Below are 13,981 nucleotides of genomic sequence, written 5' to 3'. Positions count from 1 at the left end.
CCAGCCTGTGTGGCACTGGTGAGAAACCTTCCCTACTTGGCACAGAATACATGTGACATAGTGGTCAAATTATAAAGAAATACAACATAACTTTTTGTGGGCGGGTTTAGTTTATACACTACAGGTTTCGTTTACTAACCCAGACAGTATAGGCCCAATAGAGAATGTAGCTTCGGTAATTTACCTCACCTTAACTCACTGGCTTTACCTGCACAGTAGGAATGCCACCCGGTCAGACCGCTCAGCTCTTCATACAGGTAGAATGACTTCTGAATTTTGAAAGGCCACCTGTTACGAGAGAGAGGACGTTCTCTCTCAGGGAGGTCGGTTGAAATAGAAATCATTTATCCATCTACCTCACCTGAAATACGGACAGCTACAACATGGGCGAATGCTGTATGTCAGCTGAAGACTCGGAGAGACTAAGGATACACCAGGAGATTGAGAGACAGCTTCGCCGGGAAAAGAATGAATTTCACCGGGAGAAAAAGTTGTTGCTTTTAGGTGAGTCATGGCGTATGCTATCATGGGTAATTGGTCATTCAGCGGGACCTACTACTTTTTGCGCTTGGTGTGCCTATTCAACGAGGCTAATTCATGTTGACCGAGTTATGACATCAAATAATTGTTATAGGAATAGCATAGATAGCGTTTCCAACAATTATTTGGATCTTGCTGATGAAAATGTGTCTTTCCTCAAGTGTTATAGCCTACCACCCTCCTCTATGCGATGCGCGTTAGTGTAAACCTGGCTATAGATCAGGTATTCCCAAACTGGGGTACGCAATGCCGTCGGGGGTACGCCAAATAAAAATGTGATTCACATTTTTTTTAAACCCCCCAAAAGTATCTTTCTTTTTTTCCTTCACATTTTCAAACAGTCCATTTATATTTTCCAAAGGGGCTATACACTCGGGTGAGTTTTTTTTCTCGCCTGAGTAGCCTCGCTTCACTGCCAAAAATAAATAAAAATTAAACAGCGAAATAACAATATAAATACAGGTTGCCAAGTCAAATAATTAACAATAATTAACATCCAATCACATCAACTGTTACTCTCTCGCGGGAATTCCACTAATTCCATGTTGCCAAACGTTCCTGCTGCTCTTTCAGATTGTTCGAACATTGATAAATGTTTAAAAAAGTAAGGCCTGCATCCATAGAGACACATACCAGCTCTACTGGTAGTACTGCTACTACCAGCAGTACTACACCTGCCACTTTCGACTACACAAATTGTTCTGCTTCCACGAGCACATCCAATGCTAGCATCAGTAATTCTACATTTGTTGTTAGCCCAGCTAGCATGGACACTAGGAATCTGATGCAGCCAAAGAGCTACTGCCCCCTTACCCTGGAAAGCACCGAACAACAGACATGGACGTTGGACCATCGAAGAGGCACAAATATGATGAGAACTACATTGATTTGTGGTTCACTTATATTGGGAGCAGTGCCTTTCTTCAGCCACAGTGTGTTATATGTGTATAAGTACTATCTCACAACTCAATGAAACCTTCACTCTTGCTCCGACATTTAGAAACAAAACATGGCAATTTGAAAAAATAAGCCAAAGGCGTTTTTTGAGCGAGAATTAGATGACTTTCGAGTAGCAACAGATACCATTAATAAGACATGGCTAGAAGTGTCTTATATGGTGAGCTACCGAGTGGCTAGGACAGGCAAGCGCCATACTATTGTGGAGGATTTAATTCTCCCTGCTGCCGCGGAAATGGCTGGGACAATACTGGAGGAAATGGCAAAATAAACTATACAATGACTTCATCAAACAACACTGTTTCATGACACATCAGTGACATGGCAGGAGATGTTTTGAAACAATTACTGCTTCGCATACAAGCCAGTGAATTCTATGCGTTACAGCTGGATGAGTCAACAGACGTGGAGGGCCTGGCTCAGCTCCTGGTGTATGTCCGTCACGTTTATTGGGGGTTAATTAAGGAAGACATCCTCTTCTGAAAACCAGGACAATAGGAGAGGATATATTTAAAGTACTGGATAGCTTTGTGACATCAAATGGACTTTGGTGGGCAAGATGTGTTGGTATCTGTACTGATGGAGCAAAAGCCATGACAGGAAGATATATTGAAGTGGTAACGCGCATGCAAGCAGTTGCTCCCAACGCCACTTGAGTACACTGCAGCATCAACCGAGAGGCTCTTGCTGCCAAGGGAATGCCTGACAGCTTGAAAGATGTTTTGGACACTACATTGAAAATGGCTAAATTTGTTAAAGCAAGGCCACTGAACTCTCGTATATTTTCTGCACTATGCAATGATATGGGCAGCAACCACGTAACGCTTTTACAGCATACAGAAGTGCGCTGGTTATCAAGGGGCAAAGTATTGACACATTTTTTTGAATTGAGAGATGATCTTAAAGTTTTCTTTACTGACCATAATTTTCACTTGTCTGACAACTTGCATGATGACGAGCCAATCTGGGTGATGTTTTTTCTCGCCTGAATCATCTGAATCTAGGATTACAGGGACTTTCCGCAACTATATTCAATGTGCGGGACAAAATAGAGGCTATGAATAAGAAGTTGGAGCTCTTCTCAGCCTGCATTACCAAGGACAACACACAGGTCTTTCCATCATCGTATGATTTTTTTTGTGTGCAAATGAACTCAAGCTTACCGACAATGTCAAATGTGATATAGCGAAGCACCTGAGTGAGTTTGGTGCGCATGTAAGCAGGTACTTTCCCGAAACAGATGACACAAACAACTGGATTCGTTGTTCCTTTCATCCCCTGCCTCCAGTCCTCTACCAATATCTGAACAAGTGAGCCTCATCGAAATTGCAAAAAGTGGTTCTGTGAAAATTGAATTTAATCAGAAGCCACTGCCAGATTTCTGGATTAGGCTGCTCTGAGTATCCTGCCTTGGCAAATCGTGCTGTTAAGACACTGATGCCCTTTGCAACCACGTACCTATGTGAGAGTGGATTCTCGGCCCTCACTAGCATGAAAACTAAATGATTTATGACTGAGGCTCTCTCCAATACAACCCAACATTGCAGAGTTATGTGCATCCTTTCAAGCACACACTTCTCATTAACCTGTGATGAGTTATTCACTATTTTCGAGGAACAAATAAAGTTTTATTTGTAAGATAGCTAAATAAAGAGCAAAATTATTGATTATTATTATATTATTATTTGTGCCCTGGTCCTATAAGAGCTTTTTGTCACTTCGCACGAGCCGGGTTGTGACAAAAACTCACACTCATTCTTATGTTTAATAAATGTATCGTACAGTGTGTGTATGGCAGGCTTACAATGATGGCAACAACATTTTGGGTCCTACATACAATTTAATCGGTCAATAATATCTAACTTGAAATCATGGATGAACAAAACAATTTCATAGTTTGGTAATCCACCATATTAATGTTTATATTCATTTAACTAGAAAAGTCAGATAAGAACAAATTCTTATGTACAATGACAGCCTAGGAACAGTGGGTTAACTGCCTTGTTCAGGCGCAGAATGACAGATTTTTACCTTGTCAGCTCAGGGATTTGATCTAGCAACCTTTCGGTTACTGGTCCAACGCACTAACCACTAGGCTACCTGCCGCCCTAACCTGGATAACGCTGAGCCAATTGTGCGCAGCCCTATGGGACTCCCGATCACAGCTTGGGATACAGCTCGGGATCAAACCAGGGTCTGAAGTGATGCCTCTAGCACTGAGATGCAGTGCATTAGACTGCTGCACCAGTCGGGAGCCCAAAATAATAACCTGGGTGGTTTGAGCCCTGAATGCTGATTGACTGACAACCGTTGTATATCAGACCATATACCAACGGTATGACAAAACATTTTTCTTGACTGCTCTAATTACGTTGGTAACCAGTTTATAATAGCAATAAGGCACCTCAGGTTTTGTTTTGGTATATGGCCAATATACCACGGCTAACGGCTGTATCCAGGCACTCCGCGTTGCATCGTGCATAAGAACAGGCCTTAGCCGTGGTATATTGGCCACCTTATTGCTTAAATATAGGCCTACTGTAAGGTAGCCTACTCTATATTTGAAAGAAACAACGTAGCCTCTAAATGACCTTATTTAGAAATGATACATTTAATTCTTTAGAAATGAGTTCAATATCTAGTCAGTGTATCACCTCTATGTTATAGCTACTGCTACCCTGACAGGACACGTTTTATGTCTCTCTGTTTCCATCATAGTTGTTTTCTGTAGAACCCCTAGACAGCTAAATAGGTGTGAGTCACTCTAAACCCCATTCTCCACATATTTGACGGAAACCTGTTGAACCAGTGAGCGATTGAGCTGGCACTCAGAACAAGGCTACACCGTTTGCCTTGGTGATTTTCGCCCGGGAAAAAGATCAGGAATACCATAAGTATTATTGGCAGAGTAATTACAGTCAGGCAGAATAACAGTGGGCTACATTTTATTGATATTACTGTGTATCTCAGAATGATGTAGTTTCAATGTACTGTGCAAAATGTGTGTGAATGTGTCGCCTACTGATTGGTGAGTGGTCCTTATCATTCATCGAACAAGCTACTTGGAGAGTACCGATGACCAAGAAGCACCTATTAAAAGTCTCCCATCCTATCATTACACGTATCTATTAGCTGAGTCACCTGCATCTCGCTTCTATCCGCACGGGGAAAGAACATCTAGCACATTTTCACTCCCTGATCAGCAGATATGGATATGTGTGGTATGTTGACCTGTGGCAGTAGTTGGTCCCGGTTTGCAGTTGAATGCAACAGTCATGAGGCTAGTAGGTCAACAAGAGAGTGATTATACTGTTCGAATTTCTCACAGTTAAATAATGACTAACCACACCCTCCGGAATCCAGAGTGGCGCAGTGGTTTAAGACACTGAATCTCAATGCAAGAGGCGTCACTGCAGTATCTGAATCCAGGTTGCATCACATCCCGACTGTGATTGGGAGTCCCACAGGGTGGCGCATAACTGGCCCGGTGTCGTTAACTTCAATTTAAAAATGTAAAAAATGATTGTAATAGCTATATGAAGGCCTACTGCACTACTGCAAAAGTCAATTTACTACTTAATATCAAAAAATGGATTGTTCTTAGGCTATTTTAGGACGCGTTAAGCATTACATTGAAGAAAGGTCTCACCTTCTCTCTTTTTTTTTACCCCATTTTTTTCTCCAATTTCGTGGTATCCAATTATTAGTAGTTAATGTCTTATCTCATCGCTACAACTCCCGTACGGGCTCGGGAGAGATGAAGGTTGAGAGCCATGCGTCCTCCGAAACACAAGCCGCACTGCTTCTTAACACAGCGCGCATCCAACCCGGAAGCCAGCTGCACCAATGTGTCAGAGGAAACACCGTACACCTAGCGACCTGGTCATCATGCACTGCGCCCGGCCCGCCACAGGAGCCACTAGTGCGCGATGTGACAAGGATAACAGTAAATTACACCCACATGTTGCACACACATTCTCTCTCTCTCTCTCTCTCTCTCTCTCACACACACACACACACACACACACACACACACACACACACACACACACACACACACACACACACACACACACACACACACACACACACACACACACAGACGAATGTCTCTCCTTTTCCAGGGACTGGTGAGAGTGGAAAGAGCACCTTCATCAAACAGATGAGGATCATCCATGGGACGGGCTACTCGGATGCAGACAAGCGAGGCTTCACCAGGCTGGTTTACCAGAACATCGTCAATGCTGTTCAGAACATGATCCAAGCCATGAAGACCCTACAGATTGATTTTAAAGATCACCAGAACATTGTAAGCAGCTTGTCAACAGATTCAATGGCAGCTTGTGTTATAAATTGGCTTGTTGGTTCACAATATCCATTTCCTGGAACATCTACTCGGTGAATGGGTTTGTATTGCCATGTCTGAAGCTGTCTGTCTGTGTGTGTGTGTTCTAGAGCCATGCAGACAGACTGAGCATGGTGAAGGCAGATCTAGTGACCATACTGGAGCCATGGCAGGTGGATGCCATCAGGAGACTGTGGAGCGACCAGGGAATTCAGAAGTGCTACGAGCGCAAGCGAGAGTACCAGCTCTCTGACTCTACCAAATAGTGAGATTTGCCTATAGTCTTCACCAACTTACTCAGACTAAGCTAAGGTAGACATAAATGTACACCTAACAAGTCCCAGCTTCCTGATTTTGCCAAATAGTGAGATTTGTCATGTTTATCGATTTTCTTAGACCAAGCATATATAGATAGATAGCTAGATAGGTAGATAGATAGAGATAGATAGACTACTGTTCAAACGTTTGGGGTCACTTAGAAATGTCCTTGTTTTCCTGGCCAATAAAAAGAAAATATTAAGATGGTCAAAAGAACACAGACACTGGACATAGGAAGATTGGAAAAAAAGTGAAATGGACAGATGAATCTAAGTTTGCGGTGCTGGATCACAAAGAAGAACATTTGTGAGATGCAGAAAAAATGAAAAGATGCTGGAGGAGTGCTTGACACCATCTGTCAAGCATGGTGGAGGCAATGCGATGGTCTGGGTCTGGGATGGTCTGATGGTCTTTGGTGGTGGTAAAGTGAGAGATCTGTACAGGGTAAAAGGGATCTTGAAGAAGGAAGGCTATCACTCCATTTTGCGACGCCATGCTATACCCTGTGGACAGTGCTTAATTGGACCTAATTTCCTCCTATTTAAGGACAACTATTTAGGGAAGAAGCAGTCAGCTGGTATTCTGTCTATAATGGAGTGACCAGCACAGTCACCGGATCTCAACCCTATTGAGCTGTTGTGGGAGCAGCTTGACCATATGAAGCGCACATCAAGCCAATCCAACTTGTGCGATGAGCTTCAGGAAGCATGGGGTGAAATCTCTTGAGATTACCTCAACAAATTGACAACTAGAACGCCAAAGGTCTGTAAGGCTGTAATTGTTGCAAATTGAGGATTATTAGACGAAAGCAAAGCTTGAAGGACACAATTATTTCAATTAAAAATCATTATTTATAACATTGTCAACATCTTGACTATATTTCCTATTCATTTTGCAACTCATTTCATGTATGTTTTCATGGAAAACAAGGACATTTCTAAGTGACCCCAAACTTTTGAACGGTAGTGTGTGTATATATATATATATAAATAAAGATAGATATTAATACGCACTCCACAATAAGTCAGGTATCTAGCTAGGGTGTTTAGCAAAGTATATGCCATTGCCAACTCATTTTATTGTTATTTTCATGTCAGTTACCTGAGTGATCTGGACAGAATCACTGCCCCCTCATACCTCCCCACCCTGCAGGACATCCTGAGGGTCAGGGTCCCCACCACAGGCATCATAGAGTACCCATTTGACCTCAAGACTGTCATCTTCAGGTAAATGTCCATTGGAGTAATGGTGTCAGAGCCTTGTAAATTTGGATCTGTGAAAGCTATGTCCTGTAGTTGTCTATGTCCTGTAGAACCCTAGCTTCTACTTATTTAGTCATGTTAGATCAGTGATTACTTCGAGGAAGGGTGGAGGAAATTAGGAATGCAAGTATTCCCATGTCAGCATTTCAAATGACACCCTACAAGTTGTGCCTTATAGGGGGAATAGAGTGTCATTTGACATTTTCCCCATGTTGTCTTGATCAGGCTGGTGGATGTGGGAGGTCAAAGGTCAGAGAGGAGGAAGTGGATCCACTGTTTTGAGAGGGTCACCTCCATCATCTTCCTGGTGGCCCTCAGTGAATACGACCAGGTCCTCTATGAGAGTGCCAACGTGGTGAGGATAAACACTTTGACTCGAAGGGGCCTCTTAAGTCTCACCATTCTACCACTAACAAACAGAAAAGTAGCTGTTTCTTCACACAACAGTAGGCAAGTGTCAAAGTTTTGCTCTTTATATGTGATGGAGTGTGGATTTCTTTCCCTCCCAGAATCGACTAGAGGAGAGCAAAGCCCTGTTTACAACCATCATCACATACCCCTGGTTCCAGGAATCCTCCATCATCCTCTTCCTAAACAAAGCTGATCTTCTAGAAGAAAAGATCTACCACTCCAACCTGGCAGACTACTTCCCAGCGTTCACAGGTTAGTACACTAGACTAGTTAGTACAATGGTTAGTTATACATGTATGTGTGTATAAGCTATAGGCTACTCCAACCTTACAGACGACTTCCCTAAGTACTATTGTTAGTCATGCCTTGATATGTGTGTGAATATCATCTATCTGTCGCATTCATAGTTGTGGTTAATTCCATCTAAATTCCTTGGAATTGGAACTGGAATTGACCCCAAATCTAACTGGATTATAGGCTGCATGAAATGATTCCTAAGGCTCTAGTTTAACAAACCTAAGATGCTGACCACACCGCTCATGCGCGTGTTGATTTTGTCCACCCATACCAGACGCCATAAGGACACGCAGGTTGAAATATCAAAACAAACTTTGAACCAACTATATTCATTTGGGGACAGGTCGAAAAGCATAAGCATCGTTTCTAGTAATCTCTCCTCCTTTAGGCTTCTTCTTCTTTGTACATTATACAGTGAGGCAAAAAAGTATTTAGTCAGACACCAATTGTGCAAGTTCTCCCACTTAAAAAGATGAGAGGCCTGTAATTTTCATCATAGGTACACTTCAACTATGACAGACAAAACGAGGGGGAAAAAAACAGAAAATCATATTGTAGGATTTTTTAATGAATTTATTTGCAAATTATGGTGGAAAATAAGTATTTGATCACCTACAAACAAGCAAGATTTCTGGCTCTCACAGACCTGTAACTTCTTCTTTAAGAGGCTCCTCTGTCCTCCACTCGTTACCTGTATTAATGGCACCTGTTTGAACTTGTTATCAGTATAAAAAACACCTGTGTCCCCCTGCTTAAACCAGTACATGCCCAGGCCCGTCTGAAGTTTGCTAGAGAGCATTTGGATGATCCAGAAGAAGATTGGGAGAATGTCATATGGTCAGATGAAACCAAAATATAACTTTTTGGTAAAAACTCAACTTGTCGTGTTTGGAAGACAAAGAATGCTGAGTTGGATCCAAAGAACACCATACCTACTGTGAAGCATTGGGGTGGAAACATCATGCTTTGGGGCTGTTTGTCTGCAAAGGGACCAGGACGACTAATCCGTGTAAAGGAAAGAATGAATGGGGCCATGTATTGTGAGATTTTGAGTGAAAACCTCCTTCCATCAGCAAGGACATTGATGATGAAACGTGGCTGGGTCTTTCAGCATGACAATGATCCCAAACACACCGCCCGGGCAATGAAGGAATGGCTTCGTAAGAAGCATTTCAAGGTCTTGGAGTGGCCTAGCACAAGTCTGTGTTGCCCAGCAACAGCCCCAAAACATCACTGCTCTAGAGGAGATCTGCATGGAGGAATGGGCCAAAATACCAGCAACAGTGTGTGAAAACCTTGTGAAGACATTTGACCTCTGTCATTGCCAACAAAGGGTATATAACAACGTATTGAGATAAACTTTTGTTATTGACCAAATACTTATTTTCCACCATAATTTGCAAATAAATTCAGAAAAAATCCTGCAATGTGATTTTCTGGATTTTCTTTTCTCATTTTGTCTGTCATAGTTGAAGTGTACCTATGATGAAAATTACAGGCCTCTCTCATCTTTTTAAGTGGGAGAACTTGCACAATTGGTGGCTGACTAAATACTTTTTTTGCCCCACTGTATGTGTGGGATCAATATCATGCTAAATGTATTGTGAACACACAATATGTAAATCCACAAATGTAAATCACCAATCCAAATGTAAATCACTTTCCACAAATGTAAATCACTTTCCACAAACAAACACCTTTTTATTTGTATGCCATTTCCAAGGGCCTTAAGTAAAATGACTGCCATAAAGATTTGCACATAGGAGAGATATGCGCAAACATGACAGCTATTGCAAACCTGCAACTCCATATTTGGAAGCGCTTAGGTCACTTGACTTTTGGCAGGAATTTGATGACAAGAAAAATACAAAAAGTTCTCACGCGTAGAAAGCGATTTGTAGTCGTAGAAGAAAGGTTATCACGTGTAGAAAGCGATGCCTCTCCTGGGGAAACGGTTAGAGGCCTCAGGAATACTTGTCTCCTTAATCATCTGTGCAACATGAGACAGCAGATGGATTATAATCACTTACAATGTATGTCATATATTTCACATTTAGTGGTGCTATCACACTGGCCAGCTAATTCAACTCTTTGGGCAATGAACGGGTGTACACCGCAATAGTGTTGCAATATAGAGTATATAGAGTAATCTAGGGCTAGGATTTCGATTATTTACGTTAGACATACTATGGTTACACATGGTTAACATACTATCATTTCTGCAGCATTGAAAGGCAGGCATCAACATGGTTGAACGAGAGGCTGCCAGCGATTTATAAGTACAAACTTTTTTTCTACGACTAGAATTCACTTTCAATGCGTGAGAACTTGTCTTTTTCTCGTTGTCAAATCCCTGCCGAAAGTCAGGTGACCTAAGGGCTTCCAAATGTGGAGCTGCTTTGCAATATCTGTCATGTTTGCGCATATCTGTAAATCTTTATGGCAGTCATTTTACTTAAACAACAACAAAAATACATCGCAAGGATAAAAAGGACACAGCACATTGCCGTTGAACCAGCCTTCATTATAGTAGGCCTAGTTTTAAAGTAGCCTTGAACATATGAATTGGAAAATAAGCAATAGTTAAGCAGAAAATTCACTGGTATTCACCAAGGTTCTTATCTCTCATTTCATGATGGGCATGGACACATGTATCCTACGTCATGGAGGGAGTTTTACACAAGTCCAAAATGGGAGCTGAGCTGCATTGCTAAAATAATGTAAGCCTGCCTACAATACATAGGTAAAAACAGAATGTCAGCTCACTGTTTTGCTCCTCTCGAACTTGATATTTTAATAAAGATTTGGAGATTTGCTATTTAGTATTTTATTAGCAAAAGCAACAGCAACAGCTACTCTTCCTGGGGTCCACATGAAACATGACATAATACAGAATGACATAATACAGAACATCAATAGTCAAGAACAAGGACAGAACTACATAAATTAAAAAAGGCACATGTAGCCTACATATCAATGCATACACACAAACTATCTCGGTCAAATAGGGGAGAGGCGTTGTGCCGCGAAGTGTTGCTTTATCTGTTTTTTGAAATCAGGTTTTCTGTTGATTTGAGCAATATGATATAGAAGGAAGTTCCATGCAATAATGGCTCTATATAATACTGGAGGCTTTCTTTAATTTGTTCTGGATTTGGGGACTGTGAAAAGACCCCTGCTGGCATGTCTGGTGGGATACGTGTGTGTGTCAGAGCTGTGTGTAAGTTGACTATGGAAACAATTTGGGATTTTCAACACATTAATGTTTCTTATAAAAAGAAAAAGTGCTGTAGTCAGTCTCTCCTCAACTCTTAGCCAAGAGAGACTGGCATGCATAGTATTTATATCAGCACTCTGATTACAATTAAGAGCAAAACGTGTCGCTCTGTTCTGGGCCAGCTGCAGCTTAACTAGATCTTTCCTTGCAGCACTGGACCACACGACTGGACAATATTCAAGATTAAACAAAAATAGAGCCTGCAGAACTTGCTTTTTGGAATGTGGTGTCAAAAAAGCAGAGCATCTCTTTATTACAGCTAGACCTCTCCCCATCTTTACAACCATTGAATCTATATGTTTTGACCATGACAGTTAACAATCTAAGGTAATGCCAAGTAATTTAGTCTCCTCAACTTGTTCAACAGCCACACCATTCATTACCAGATTCAGCTGAGGTCTAGCACTTAAGGAATGATTTGTACCAAATACAATGCTCTTAGTTTAGAGATGTTCAAGACCAGTTTATTACTGGCCATCTATTCCAAAACAGACTGCAACTCTTTGTTAAGGGTTTCAGTGACTTCATTAGCTGTGGTTCCTGATGCGTATATGGTTGAATCATCACCATACATGGCTACACATGCTTTGTTTAATGCCAGTAGCAGGTCATTGGTAAAACATAGAAAATAGTAGAGGGCCTAGAGAGCTGCCCTGTGGTACACCACACTTTACATGTTTGACATTAGAGAAGCTTCCATTAAAGAAAACCCTTTGAGTTCTATTAGATAGATAGCTCTGAATACACATTATATGGCAGATGTTGAAAAGCCATAGCGATACGTTTTTTGGTCAATAATATAAAAGGCTGCACTGAAATCTAAGCTCCCACAATCTTCTTATTATCAATTTCTTTCAACCAATCATCAGTCATTTGTGTTAGTGCAGTAGATGTTGAATGCCCTTCTCTATAAGCATGCTGAAAATCTGTTGTTAATTTGTTTACAGAGAAATAGTATTGTATTTGGTCAAACAATTGTTTCCAACAGTTTGCTAAGAGATGTATTTCCAAGTGGTCTAAAGAGCCAAACAGTTTATCAACAGTCTTGACTACTTGGGGATTGCATTGGGCAGGACAAAAAAAACGCCCTTCATTGAGAGGAGGGGAGGCTATGTTTGGTTTTTAATCAAACAAAACAGGGACAAAACACATGTTTTTTATGTTTCTAAATACAAACTATACAGGCACCAAAAGCACGTTACTGTTTTTCCATGCGCATATGGGCAGTGTACATCACGGCTGGGTAGACTCTGTTTCTGGTTTCAAAATGAATACCGTAACCAACCGCGTTACAGCTAAAACCAACTTTTGGTTGGTCTTAAATATCCCTACCTGCGCTGCCTGAAATTAGCACTTCGGATCATGTTTTTACGGACACATCTGAAATATTTCCACCCCTCCCATCTGAGTGCGAGCGAGCTGTAATAAGACAGGTCAATTATCAATTGTTGCGCAACAGTTTGAAAATAGCAGAGCACTGGCTTTAACCAAGCCAGCCAGCCAGTCAGCAACAGGTTGAAATTGCCAACGAACGTGTGTTTGAACACTAGCGGCGTCTTAATGCCAGATGAAAATAGAGCCCCTAGTGTATTTTACGTACGTTATTTTTTTCATACATTTCTTCTTTAAAAGGTCCCCGGAAAGATGCAGAGTCTGCTAAGAAGTTCATCCTGAATATGTACAAAGAGCAACATATGGGGCGTCACAAATCCCTGTACAACCACTTCACCTGTGCAACGGACACAGAAAACATCAGAGTTGTCTTCAAAGCAGTCAAAGACACCATCTTCAGAGAAAACATGACTAAGTACAACCTGGGTTAGGGGTTTAGGACTCGTGTGATTTCAGATCTGTATATGGTGCAATTTCACTTCCGATTTACAGTTTTGGTACAGACATTTAAGTAACTGTGGTCTTAAATTATACACTTATTTTTTACGATAACAAAGCCAGGGATCACAGTCATAGCACCAACAGAAGCACATAAGAATTGTTTTAATATAATAATTTCAAAACGTTAGAATCGTAACAACTCCTGAACATCTTCCATGTTACAAGATGGATGGTATCAGTAGACTATCCCATCTGTATGACATAACTACTGATGAGAGAAATACCCAGAGGAATGTTGTGGACCCTGAATCTCTGCCTGGGGTTCCTGCCATTAAGAGTTCCTTGGTTTATATTTGTGTTGTAATGTCATGTGTGTGTTTCATATATATGTTTCATGATTTACACTTTCCTTATTTTTAGGTCTTTTTAAAACTTTAAATTAATGATTAACTCTAGTCATTCAAAGGATTCTGGAGCGGTCAATAGTTTGTTGTAGTTTGTTAATGTGTGTGTTAGCAATAAATCATTCAAATCTACCTTTTGGAGAGTTCTGTCATACTCATTTCAGACAGGACAGAGATAGAAATAGAGAAATAATGCATGGTTTAATACAGTAATAGTTTATGATAGCCTATGTAATATAATACAGTTGAAGTTGGAAGTTTACATACATTTAGGTTGGAGTCATTAAAACTCGTTTTTCAACCACTCCATACATTTCTTGTTAACAAACTATAATTT

At 41.0% G+C, this 13,981-nt stretch overlaps 1 protein-coding gene across 2 annotated transcripts; it reads left to right on the top strand.

Annotated features, from left to right (window-relative positions):
- Positions 1 to 8: 8 nt before the first annotated feature.
- Positions 9 to 13,776, top strand: LOC135517669 (guanine nucleotide-binding protein subunit alpha-14-like). 2 transcript variants are annotated; one of them, XM_064942173.1, is made up of 7 exons: positions 9 to 504; positions 5,622 to 5,806; positions 5,953 to 6,107; positions 7,258 to 7,386; positions 7,648 to 7,777; positions 7,932 to 8,085; positions 13,040 to 13,776. In XM_064942173.1, the coding sequence occupies exons 1-7, from the start codon at positions 384 to 386 to the stop codon at positions 13,228 to 13,230; spliced, it is 1,065 nt and encodes a 354-aa protein (XP_064798245.1). In that variant the 5' UTR covers positions 9 to 383; the 3' UTR covers positions 13,231 to 13,776. The 2 variants fall into 2 exon arrangements, with proteins under 2 accessions (XP_064798245.1, XP_064798246.1); XM_064942174.1 differs by having other exon boundaries at positions 413 to 504; positions 5,600 to 5,806.
- The last annotated feature ends 205 nt before the right edge of the window (positions 13,777 to 13,981 follow it).

This window comes from Oncorhynchus masou, chromosome 28, assembly GCF_036934945.1.
Source record: "Oncorhynchus masou masou isolate Uvic2021 chromosome 28, UVic_Omas_1.1, whole genome shotgun sequence".
Classification (NCBI taxonomy): Eukaryota; Metazoa; Chordata; class Actinopteri; order Salmoniformes; family Salmonidae; genus Oncorhynchus; species Oncorhynchus masou.
This window is presented reverse-complemented; position numbering and strand designations above follow the sequence as displayed.

Bases quoted from the DNA above. Each gene is read 5' to 3' on its own strand.
- LOC135517669 (XM_064942173.1), top strand. From the start codon at position 384: ATGGGCGAATGCTGTATGTCAGCTGAAGACTCGGAGAGACTAAGGATA. The intron at 6,108-7,257 runs GTGAGATTTGCC...TTTTCATGTCAG, and splicing joins CTCTCTGACTCTACCAAATA to TTACCTGAGTGATCTGGACA. The intron at 7,387-7,647 runs GTAAATGTCCAT...TGTCTTGATCAG, and splicing joins CTCAAGACTGTCATCTTCAG to GCTGGTGGATGTGGGAGGTC.